The following is a 12172-nucleotide window of genomic DNA, read 5'->3' as shown; positions in this document are numbered from 1 at the left end:
TAGTGAGAAGGGGTGGTTAAATCAGATTCTGAATAAGGTCACATATTGCCTTGGGCCAGCCCTGCATGAACAGCTGGAGTCGCTCAGCTGCACGTCTCTGCTGGGTGCGAGAGACCAACAGGGAGATTTTGTTAATCAGGCACTAGCAGGGACAGACCTTCAGGTTTTGAGGTGCGTCACAGTGACAGATGTGGTACAGTTTCTTTATATCAGGATATTTGATTCTGTTCCACAGCAGTGGGACTGACTCAATTTGCCTTTAGAGAAACCAAACACTGAATCCAGCACTGGGGCAGCCTGATATAATTTAAGTCAGAAGTTCCTCTACAGCCGAACCATTTCTTTTTTTGGGGGTGAGGAGGGTTTTTTTTGTTTTTTGCTATTACGAGGACAATTACAAAAACAAATAAAAATGATGTTTTTAATTTCAACATCAGACCTATGTTTTTATTCAAAAACAAGTATATGTTACAAAAAAAAACACTGCCCATAATCTGATAGTTAGAGGGTGCAGTTTTACACCCTTCCTGTCTTAACAACATGGAGGCAGAGGCACTGAGAATCCGTTCAGTCATTATTAGACCAAAAGCAGCCAGACTAATTTATTATTGCTAAATTGCTTTTGTTAGCTAAATACTATTGTTGAGGCCAGTTTGTGCCCCTCTATAATTCTAAAATAAACAACTCAAAAAAGGGCACTTGGGGCATCAAGGATAATAGGGGCGGAGGCTCAAGCCCCCTCAGCTCCCCTGGCCCCTGCATGTGCCTGCTAAACAGTACTCACTACCTTGTAAAAGTTGGACATAGTTTATCATATTCAGCTTGTCCAACAGACTCACATCAATGTTGACAGGCTCAATGGTGTTAATGTGGACATTGGGGGCGGAGGACGAACGATCTCGCTGGCCAAACTGGTTGCGGTGGTCTTCCTCACTGGTCCGAAAACTATTTGGAATGGGGATGGACTTGGATGGGGACACTGTAGTGTGGTATATAGAGCTGAAGAAATGATGAGGAGGAAACAGGTCAGCAGACAGGCATTAGGACAACATCTGAAATTCTGACATTGCTCAAAATTAAAGGGCGCTCTCATCAGGCAGGATATGTTCACTGAAACAGCACATGTGGATTAAATACAGGTCGTTGCTGCCTTTCTATACCCAACAAAGCTGTTTGGAGGAAATTCCACAATTATATTTAGCAGATTGCAATAGAATATCATGAAACTAACATTCCAATATTTACACTGTAAGTTACAGACTGTATGGGATCTAGAGGCAGCTGGTTGGAACAAACATTCAGTGTCTCTGTTATGATTGGACTGATTTTGGGAGTACTTCTAAATATCAGTGTGAGCTGAAGAAGTGCATACCCGGTGGAGTCCGATGGGGGGAGAGATGGACAGAGCTCAGACACGGGTGTGGTTCCCTCTGAGGAGACCTCCTCCTGGCTGAATGGATGATGCTCGAAGAACTTTGATACAAGCAGTAAGCTGCACATCACAAAAATAAAGACAAAATCATTTCTAAAGTTGGTTTAGAAAATCTGAAGGTAAGTGAGCTAAAAAGCAGAGCCATAATGTTGTTCAGATTGACATTTACCATTTACTTAGGAGAACTAGCAGGAAACAGGGACCATGTAGACCCACACGGTTTGTAAATATAAGACCACAGCACCACCATGTGGTGGTCAACATGATGGAAGTTTTACAATGTTAACTCAAACACTGGAGTTAATATTGTGTCATAAAACACAGATGTTTATGTGTAAAAAAATAACCATGAGAAAAATATATTTATTATTAAATCCACTTACAGACATGGTAAAAAGAAAGTACACCCTCTTTAGGTTTTGTGCATTAAGACATAAAATTAATATGGGTTTTACCATTTACAGATTACATGTACAGTGGCGTGAAAAAGTATTTGCCCTTCTCATTTCCTAAACGTATACATGTTTATCACACTTCAGTGTTTCAGAACATCAAACTAATTCAAATATTAGTCAGACAACGACAACGTAAATAAACACTTATTGCAGTTTTAAATGAAGGTTTTGAAAAAAAATATTCAAAACCCAAACACCGGAGACTAGCAATATTAAAGTAATTTGTTTACGGTAAGATCATCGTCAGCTCTCAATGAGATATGTCGAGAAGGATGGAATAAAGGCAGCGGAATAGGGTTTTCCTAAAATGCAAGTTTTTATAAAAAAAAAAAAAAAAAAAGAATTAATGTGAAGAACAGATCAAATTATTTCTTCCTAGTTTGGTCACAATTAAATGGAAAATGGAGATGTAGCTGCATTTATCAAAGCAGATGATAAACTAAGTCTTCAAAAATTTAAAATGCGGGTGGAACTCAATTTAAGTACATACTTCATTATTTCCTCCCTTTGCAGGAACTGTGGTTTCGGAAAGTCAGACCGACACTCCCCACTTCCTGAGCGTGGCATTTGCCATGCTCCTCCTGAGCATCATGCCAAGACCGTGGGAGGGTTAAGAAAATTAGTCCATTGGACTCAGCGAGCTTAACTTTGTGTGCGTCCCAGCGGGAATCATACTGACCTCACATGCCCTTTAATTCCTCCTTTCCCCACTGTCTAACCATGACATCTGCCACGCTCCTCTTGAGCGTTGCGCTAAGAAAGACTACTGGCATTTTGGTACCAGCCATTTTAACGGGCTCTTCCCTCGTGCTCTCTGTCACACTGTTTCCCTTTTGCTCAGTTTTGATGCCAGTCGATTACATCATCAATGAGCATGCTGCGGTTAGCCAGTAGAGCCCAGATCTTTTTCGTAGGCCAAATTTCTATCATTTCTACCATATACTGTATATATTGCATATTCCTAGTGAGAAGTGTGTCGGGAATGATTAAAACACAGGTGTCGTGATCTGATCAAATAGAGAGAAAAAGTTCCAAGCTCGACAGCTGGATGAAGCCCCCATGTCCAGAACTTACTCTAGCTGGTCATAGTTGACACACATGAGAGGAACCTCTGTGCTGCAGCGCTGATGGAACTTGTAGCCACAGGTCTGACAGCGAAAACCCTGGAACAGCAGCTTTCTACAGAAATCACAGAAGGCCAATGTGAAGAAGGTCTTCCTCACCTGCCAAACACACATAAATACACAATCAGGAGGATGTGGGCCTGAGCAACAAAGAAGATAGGTTCTTGTCTCCAGAGGGGCTAGCAGTACAGTGTGTCTGTTAAACAAGGTGGCAGCTCAGCAGCGGCAGTACCAGTTTTCAAACAGCAGTACACAGACTCCGTTAGGGACACTTGATGGACTGGTTATGACCCTGTCTTTGAGGGTTAGTGATTACAACTTTTGCTGGATCAGTTAAAAGTCTAACCAGTTTCAACATGTGAGTGTGTGAGAGTGCAAACCAAATAGTAAAAAAAATAGTATAAAAGAAAAAAAGTTTTCCTGTGAAATAGGGCTGAAACAATAACTTGGATAAACGTGATGACTCGTTAAGTTAAATTCTGTAATCATTTAATCGTTAAATGGAGTATCCAGACTCAAACATGTCATGTGGTGAAAGAACACTGCAATCAGAGCAGTAATTATCCCAAACTGTTTAAACATATACACATTTGGAATTCAAGATTTAAAAAAAAAAATCTTCGTTTGTTAATTTCTTTTACCTACAACTCTTCTCGTTGCGGTTTTAGCTTCACTTGCTTCAAATCCTGTAAAATATCTTAAATTAAGCATCTTTTTGCTATCCAGTTAGTACACTGTATTGATGTAAGCCTACCAGAAAGGACTGAGTTCTTCATACAGTATTCATATGAAGAATGTTTTACCTTCACATGAATCCTTTGCTGTAAATGATTAAGAATTCACGATAGGAATGCTGTTAATGCATTTTAGGCAATACAATGTCCATTGTCTAATTCAAAAACAAAATTGTTTATTTGCTTCTATTTATGTATTTCTAACATTTTATATAAAAGGCTTAAGAGGTTAAATGAAAAATCTGCAGAGAGTAAAAATTTTTTTATCTGATCAATCATCAGAGTAATCAATTACTAAAATAATCGCTAGTTGTAGCCCTGCTGTAAACTGAAACTTGTTTAACATTTATTATGCTGTTTAATGGCTTTACTAGTCAAGTTTTAATGGAACACAAAATTCAGAGTTCAGGGGTGCTGTGGTGGCACAGGGGCAAAGCACGAGCCACGTATTGATGCCTTAGTCCTCGTGGTGGTTGCAGGTTCGATTCCTGGCCTGACGACATTTGTCGCATGTCTTCCCCCTCTCTGATTACATTTTTTCTTGTTGAACTACTTTCAAATAAAGGCCACAAGAGCCAACAAAACCTTAAAAAATAAAATAAAAAAAATTCAGACTTCAGTACACACTTCCCTTAAAATCACAGTTTGGTATGGATGGACGATAAAACTACTCATAAATGGTCAATAATGTTACATCTTCTTCTGCTTACCCGGGGTCGTGTCAAGAGGGTAGCAGCCTAAGTAGGGAGGCCCAGACTTCTCTCTTTCCCGCTTCTTGGGCCAGCCGAGAAACACAGTCCTTCCAGCATGTCCTTGGTCTTCCCCTGGCTCTCCTCACGGTGGGACATGTCCAGAATATCTCACCAGGGAGGCGTCCAGGAGGCATCCTAACTAGATGCCTAAGCTACCTCAACTGGCTCCTCCCAACGTGAAGGAGCAGTAGCTCTACTCTGAGAATGTCCTGGATAACTGAGCTCTCTAAGAAAGAGCCCAGACACCCTACATAGAAAGCTCATTTCAGCTGCTTGTGTCCGTGAACTTGTTCTTTCGGTCATGACCCAAAGCTCATGGCCACAGATGAGGGTGGGAACGTAGATCGACCAGTAAATTATGAGAGCTTTGCTTTTTGACTCAGCCCTCTCTTCACCATGACAGACCTGAACAGCACCCGCTTCACTGCAGATGCTGCGCCAAATTGTCTGTTGATCTCCCATTCCATTTTTCCCTCATTCGTGAACAAGAGCCTGCGATGCTTAAACTCCTCCACTTGGGGCAGGACATCTTCCCCGAACCCAGAAAAGCCACCCTTTTCCTGTTCAAGACCATGGCAGTGGATTTGGAGGCACTGATCCTCATCGCGGCCACTTCAAACTCAGCTGTGAACCACTCAGTGGAAAGCTGTAGATCATGATCTTATGAAGCCAGTAGAACCTCATTAGCCGCAAAAAGCAGAGTTGTGATCCTAAGGCCACCAAAACGGATCCCCTCAACATCTTGGTTGTGCCTAGCTTCTGTCTATAAAAGTAATGAACAGAATTGGTGACCAATGGCAGCCTCGGCAGGGTCCAACTCTCACCAGGAATGAGTCCGTCTTACTGCCAGCAATGTGGAGTCTGACACCGGTCATACAGGGACCTAACACCATAATCCTTGAGTACCCCTCACAAAGCTCCCTGTGGAACACGGTTGAACTCCTTCTCCAAGTCCACAAAGAACATGTAGACTGGTTGGGCAAACTCCTGTGGACCTCCAGGACCCTGCAGGGCGTAGAGCTGATCCAGTGTTCCACGGCCAAGATGAAAACCACACTGCTCTTCCTGAATCAGAGGTTTGACTATCCGACAGACTCTTCTCTCCAGGACCCCTGAATAAAACCTGCCAGGAAGGCTTAAGAGTGTTGCCTCTCTGTAGTTGGAGTACACTCTGTGGTCTCCCCTTTTTGAATATGGAGACCACCACCGCCAGCCTGCCAATCCAGGGGAACTCCCCCCAATGTCCACGCAATATTGCAGAGTCGCATCAACCAACACAACCTTACAACATCCAGAGGTACTCCAGGGGAATCTCATCCACTCCTGAGGCCTTGCCACTGAGGAGTTTTTTGACCACCTCGGTGACTTGGGCTCTCCAATCTCTGGGGATGCCCAAAGATTGGAGAGCCCGACCCAATGTCCCCAGGCTCCAATTCCCCAACGGAAGACATGTTGGTGGGATTGAGGAGCTCTTTGAAGTATTCTTCCCGATGGCCCACAACGTCCTGAGTCGAGATCAGCGAGCAGCCCACCCCCACTATAAGCAGTGTTGGTGGTGTACCGCTTCCCCTTCCTGAGATGCCGGATGGTGTATGGGGGAATTTTTCTGCTGTAATTCACTAGAAGGAAAGAACATACCCAGTACAACACTTTCATTCTATTGGCTGAGAGGTTGCCAGGCAACGCTGCACTTTTGTTCCTAAAGCAAGCAGAGAATGTTTCGTAAGCGAGCAGAGTTTTGCAAGAGCGTGAGGAAAAAGGTTTGAGTACAAACATTACAAATTTTGAGAAGAAAGACATGAAGTCCTGCTTTCAAAATGAAAATGTAAGCAAAAGTATTAAAAGTTTTGAGAACAAAAGTCATGTAATCCTGCTTTCAGACTGAAAATGTGTGCTCTCGAATTATGGCAGAAAAATTCCACTATAATGGTGGACCAGAATTGTCTTGAAGCCATCCGGGCCGCATGCTGCTTGTACCCATCAGTCGCAGAGCCGGCTGTCAAGAAACACAAAGTTCTAGTTTGGTCCACCATTCTTTCTCCACTATAGCTGAATGAGAAACCTTAATGTTCCCAAGTAGCAGAGTAGTAATAGCTGAGAGTTTTCTCTGTTTTTAAAGTTGCACAACAGAACAATGCATTGTGCAGTTGGTTCTTGACATAAAGATTCTGATGTGTTCAGGTATAAAACAAGGCTGTATTTAGCATTATTTAGACAGGAATATTTGTACCATGACACCCCTAATGTATAGCATTTACATTATAGTACATGCATAATTGGAGACTTACGAAGTTATGTGTGGTAAGTGGCACATTCTCCAACACTTCGACATGGAGCTCCTCTCCAGTCAGCCAGGAGATGTCTGTGTCCCATCCAATAGGCTTCTTTTCTCTAAAACAGAAGTTGAGAGCACAACAGCTGCTGAAAAACAATGACAGTTTAACAGAAAGAAACTAAGCATCCTGCTACTTCAGTATTACTGGTTACTTTCACCTCAAGCAATCATGTACTCTAAGACACAACTGATGCAAGTGTGGCACTATGAAAGTGAGTCACGAAACTAGTAGCCCCCCCAATTTTGTTTTTGTGATGATCAGTCTCAGCCAGAAACTAACATTAGAATTTATTAGATGTAACAATGTTTGTATTTCACCATCGGAGGGCGCTGTGTGCGGCAGCGGGTGACGCTCTGGCGGGCGGAAGAAGCTCGTCAGTGCTTAGAGGACAGCTTGTTGCAGCAGATGCTCGGAGCAGATTTGTAACCGCTGTATTTTCTTGTTGCAGGTAAGCTGAGTATTAGAATGCATAGCTCATAAAACCAGTAGCCTCCGATGGGTACGGAATGAAAGAACAGAGGTGCTTCAGTATAGCTGCATTACCGAACTAGATTTGTCTTGATTTTAGTCAGCGGGTCAATTTGACCCAGGGCAGAATAGTGTCTCAAGTTCAATTATAAAGATGACCCCTTCAAAAAAAAATCTAAATGTAATATAAAAAAATTTACAAAAAGTCACTTTCAAAGATACTTAGTGTTATTTTGTGTTTAGGTTTTTCAGTGGCCATAAAAAAAATGTAAATCACATTTTTTTATGTCCGAATGAGTAAATTGTTGTCATTGATCCTTTATTTGTGAGGAATAAAAAAACATAATTGCACAAATATTGATTGAAATGGTTAGTATAGGAGTTAATAATCAGACACAAAAAAGATTTGGAGGATTTTTTTGGTTTCTGACACTATAGCATGACTAAACACTCCCCGGGTCAAATTGACCCACGAACATTATTGCTGTACCTCAGAAACGAACATAACAGGAGGCTTAAGTAGGCTCAGTGGGTCGGCTTAATGTGATCTAAACTTATATATTATTTGAGTTCAGTGAGTTAATGAAAGTATGTTTGTGTAGTTGTACGGTGATGTCAGTAGGGAGTATGTGTATTTGTTGTAGCGCCGTGTGCGGCAGCGGGTGACGCTCTGGCGGGCGGAAGAAGCTCGTCAGTGCTTAGAGGACAGCTTGTTGCAGCAGATGCTCGGAGCAGATTTGTAACCGCTGTATTTTCTTGTTGCAGTTTAAACTAAATAAATGTGCTACCAGAGGAGTGACCCGGCCCGTCATTCTCTTCAGTGTAACACAAGCAAACCAAATGTTGCTTCCATTAGTGGAATCAGAGTTGTAATCCACTCTAACCTCCAAACACAAATCTGTATCTGATTTCAAATGTACACGTTTTCATCAGAATGCCTGCATGCAACACCGACAGAACCAACAACTGCAACCCTCTGACTTCAGGTCTCTATAAAGGCGTAGCTTCGCTACAGTTAAGACCAGAGTTCACTTCACGCTGGCTTTAGACCCTCTGCATTGTGATTGTCACAATGCTAAAATTTTAAACTCATCCAAAGATTGGAAAAAATGATACTTGATATCATGTTTAATACTGTAACATTCTTTTTTGACTGCACAGGTTTACTTCTAATAAAGAGCAGAAACAAATGTGTGAAATTTCTTCCCTCAATTAATAAAGTATATTCATCCAAGATCCACTGGCTGAGTCATTGGATCTCTACTTAAGTGTGAAAAAAATATCTTTATTTTAATTGTAAGACTATATAGTTGGTGCTTAAATACTGTAAATAATGTCTTCCTATTGAATAGAAAATTTGAAATTAAATGGATAAGTAACCAGTTAACTATGTGCAACTGCACACAATTAGCTGGTAATTTTCTTTTAAATGAGGGCAGCTGGTGGCTTAGCTAGTTTTCTGAGAGAAACCAGCGGGCTCATGGCTGTTTGGTTTTCTTTTACATTTTTTATCTAAAAATCTAAAATTGAACATTTTCAAGGATAATCTGGTTGAAAAATGCCTCTTACAAACTACAGTGAATGAGATCATGCTATAATTTTGTACTTAGTCTGCAGCCTAGTATGTACACTAGCTTGTTGTATTAGGTTTGCAGACTGAATATTCAGTGAAATGGTAAAAAACTATATTTTCAAAAGGTTTTTTAAAACCTGTGGAGGGTTCAGATTAGGGCTGTTGTAAACGAATATTTTAGTAATCGAGTAATCTATCGATTATTCTTACGATTAATCGAGTAATCGGATAAAAAAAATTACAAAATGAAATATTGGTAAATCTGGCATAATACCGGTGTTACTATCAGATATCAATATCAGTCCAATTTTTCATATTTGAGCATCCCTAACAGTTGCTTTTTTGTAGTTTAGAAAACTAACCTGTAACAATAATAGCTCACTTTCTAAGTTAACCAGAAGAAAAGTTATAGAAAAATCTGAAATTCTATTGAATTTAATAACAAAGAGGCAGGCTCACAAATATACTTATAAAAATGTCTACAATCCAGCTTTTAGTTTATGTATTCATCTTCAGTGAGTTTAATAGATTAATTAAACTCACCTTGCCACCTAACCTGTCACGCTTTGGGTTTGAAAATACGGGAAATGCCGCCTGGAGTGGGAGGAGAGGGCGAATGAACGAACGTAAGATGGGGTGGAGGGGAGGAAATAGACCAGCGGACTGACGAACCGTTAGACCGGGGGACGAACACGGGGGGAAGCAATACGGGATATTTACGACACCTTCACTGGTCACACTCAGAAACTCATCTACCAGCCATGTACGATGCGCTCCGCCACCCGTTTCTTCAGACCGGGATATGAAATTTATTGTGCGGTTCGTCGGTAAAGCTACATTTACACGGTAAGCATCAGCTACTCAGCCGCCCGCCCTGTTCAGTCTATCCGCTCACCTCAGCGCTCTTCCCGCCGTTCGCTTTCAACCAGCAGCCCCGGAGGAGAAATGCTGCCGTACTCCAGGCATTCCCCAGTCATTTTAAGGATGCTTATTGGTTCCCCAAAAACGATAAAAAGTCGGGCATTATCATCAATCAATAAAATCCCCACGGGCCAATCTTGAAGACTGGACTTTATGCCGCTGAGACTTAGCTTTTGTCAACAACTCAGAGGCGGAAGTGAGAGCTCCGCGCAACGCAAATGAAGTCCCGGCCGGAACACGGTGCGCTAACTAATAAAACATAAATTAACGAAGCTTCGAGGCAGGTAAATTTTCCTCGAGGAATTTTAGTAATCGAGGTACTCGAATCATTCGAGGAATCGTTTCAGCCCTAGTTCAGATTTTTTCAGGTTTTCATCGACGGATCTAGACTTATTTTCCTTCTAGAAACATACTTGTGATAAATCAAGATCACTTGAAATTTACTCTTGGATGTGGTCTTAAAGATCATACAGTGACATTTTTTTTCTATCTACCATGCAATTCAGCTAAGCATTTTAACCGAAAACTTACCCATCCTGTATTCTATAGACTGCACAGCACTCTGGGATGAGTCCCCGCATCATCAGAGCTTTCTTCAGCGAGTCCCTCACAGTCATCCCACAGCGGGCTGGGACCTGAACACAAAACAGCAGCACTCACTGAACTGTCTCTAGGTAATCATCATGAGAGATGAGCTAAAGCAGCAGCAGAAACATTTTATTGTTGAAATTTTCAGGCTTGACTTTATTAGCTGCTTTCATGTCTACAACTTTGATTCATCTCAGGAAAATGCACTGCACATTTGGTCAATACAAAATATAATACAGAGCCGTTATTTACACATGTATTAAAAGTCCACTACTACGATTACTTGAACAAGCTTGGAAAGGTCTGTGAGTTAAACAAAACATGTTAATTACATTTAATACACAAAATCATTCTCAGATATTTAGATATCGCCCGATCGGTTCTGCCTGTTTTGAGTTCATTTAGGTATACGCTGTTTTAGGGCTACGTCACGATTATGCTGCTGCAGGTCACACCCCCAAAACTCAGTGCTTACATTGGCTCCTCAGATACGTGAAAATTCCAACAACCAGAAGCACAGCGGTACAACTGTCCAATTTTGTCCCTGAAGAAGTAGAGTCTACTGAACAACCATGAGCCACAACCGCTCAAGGATTAAACACTTCAGATCTGACACAAATTTGAATAAATTTCCCAAAAACATGGCTGGGTGTTTTTTTTTTTTTTTTTTTGCTCTTGCACTGTTTCTGGGATCAGTAAGTACTCGTATGGAAATACAGAAACACACAAAAAATGAATTTTGACAATAGTGGACCTTTAAATATTTATCAGACTTGACTTTTTATTTGAGATAACTGCAGGGTTGAAGTTAATTGCATTTTAATTGAAAACCACATTCCGATAAAATAAAATATTTGTTGTTTTTAATCTTAAGTTATTAACCATCGGAAAAGTGCTATCCTAACCATTCAGCTTTCCAGTGTTTCAGGAACCCCTGATCATTGATGGAAACTCTTTAGAAATGTGGACTGCAGATGCTGACATTAGCATTGGGGACACCTGTGTAATAAACAAACCTGTCATTTGACAGATTAGCTATAACCTGTCAAAACATGATTTTTTTAAACTAATCGTCATTTGACAGGTTGGTAATAACCTGTCAAATTTTTCTGTCACTAGAAAAAACAAGACTGTTGTTGTGTTCGAGTTGTGCTAAAAGGAGTTAGCTAATAAGCTAACTCCTTCCAGCAACTCGTCAGATTGTTTTTTGAAGCAAAAATTAACCCTGTTAATTGAATGGGTAATGGGCAATGAAAAACAACGTTGTTCAGGAGTTGTGTTAACGGGGTATTTTCCATATTTGACCGTTTTTGTTTTTTTTAGTGACAGAAAAGTTTGAAGCCTGTCCGTCATTTGACAGGTTATTACCAACCTGTCAAATGACGATTAGCTTAAAAAAATAATGTTTTTACAGGTTATAACTAATCTGTCAAATGACAGGTTAATTACTGGTGCACATGGGCAGACATTATAGACTTTACGCAGAGTTCATCCTAGAAACAACTAAAATGAATAAATAAAAAAAATCCTTTTTGAATATCATCTCATGAACTCTGAACTAAATGCGTATTGCTGACTGGGAATTGACAGCGTGTTGAAGAGCTATGGACAGGATGCCTTGGAGCATCTGGTTCAGAAGAGCATTCCAAACTTTGGTTGAAATGGCACATTTAATTCCATCTTCCAGTACATACAGAACAGGGAAAACTAAAGAGAATTAAATGTTTTTCTAATCTATTTATAGTCTAAACAGAGGAGCCAGCAGTTTATCTTGAGGAAATAAATAAAG

At 40.7% G+C, this 12172-nt stretch overlaps 1 protein-coding gene across 1 annotated transcript in view; it reads right to left on the bottom strand.

Annotated features, from left to right (window-relative positions):
- Window positions 1-12172, bottom strand: part of braf (B-Raf proto-oncogene, serine/threonine kinase) — a 70820-nt gene that overhangs the window by 27298 nt on the left and 31350 nt on the right. Inside the window, exons 4-8 of the mRNA XM_088003250.1 lie at window positions 10327-10430; window positions 6786-6888; window positions 2962-3110; window positions 1373-1492; window positions 840-999 (exon numbers count right to left, since the gene is read on the bottom strand). Of these exons, the coding sequence (XP_087859376.1) occupies window positions 840-999; window positions 1373-1492; window positions 2962-3110; window positions 6786-6888; window positions 10327-10430 (636 nt within the window). The remainder of the gene's footprint in view (window positions 1-839; window positions 1000-1372; window positions 1493-2961; window positions 3111-6785; window positions 6889-10326; window positions 10431-12172) is intronic.

The sequence above is a fragment of the Poecilia mexicana genome, unplaced genomic scaffold, assembly GCF_051168715.1.
Source record: "Poecilia mexicana isolate PSO_F unplaced genomic scaffold, ASM5116871v1 scaffold_23, whole genome shotgun sequence".
NCBI classification, from domain to species: Eukaryota; Metazoa; Chordata; class Actinopteri; order Cyprinodontiformes; family Poeciliidae; genus Poecilia; species Poecilia mexicana.
Note: the sequence above shows the minus strand (reverse complement) of the source record. Positions and strands in the feature narration are given on the sequence as shown.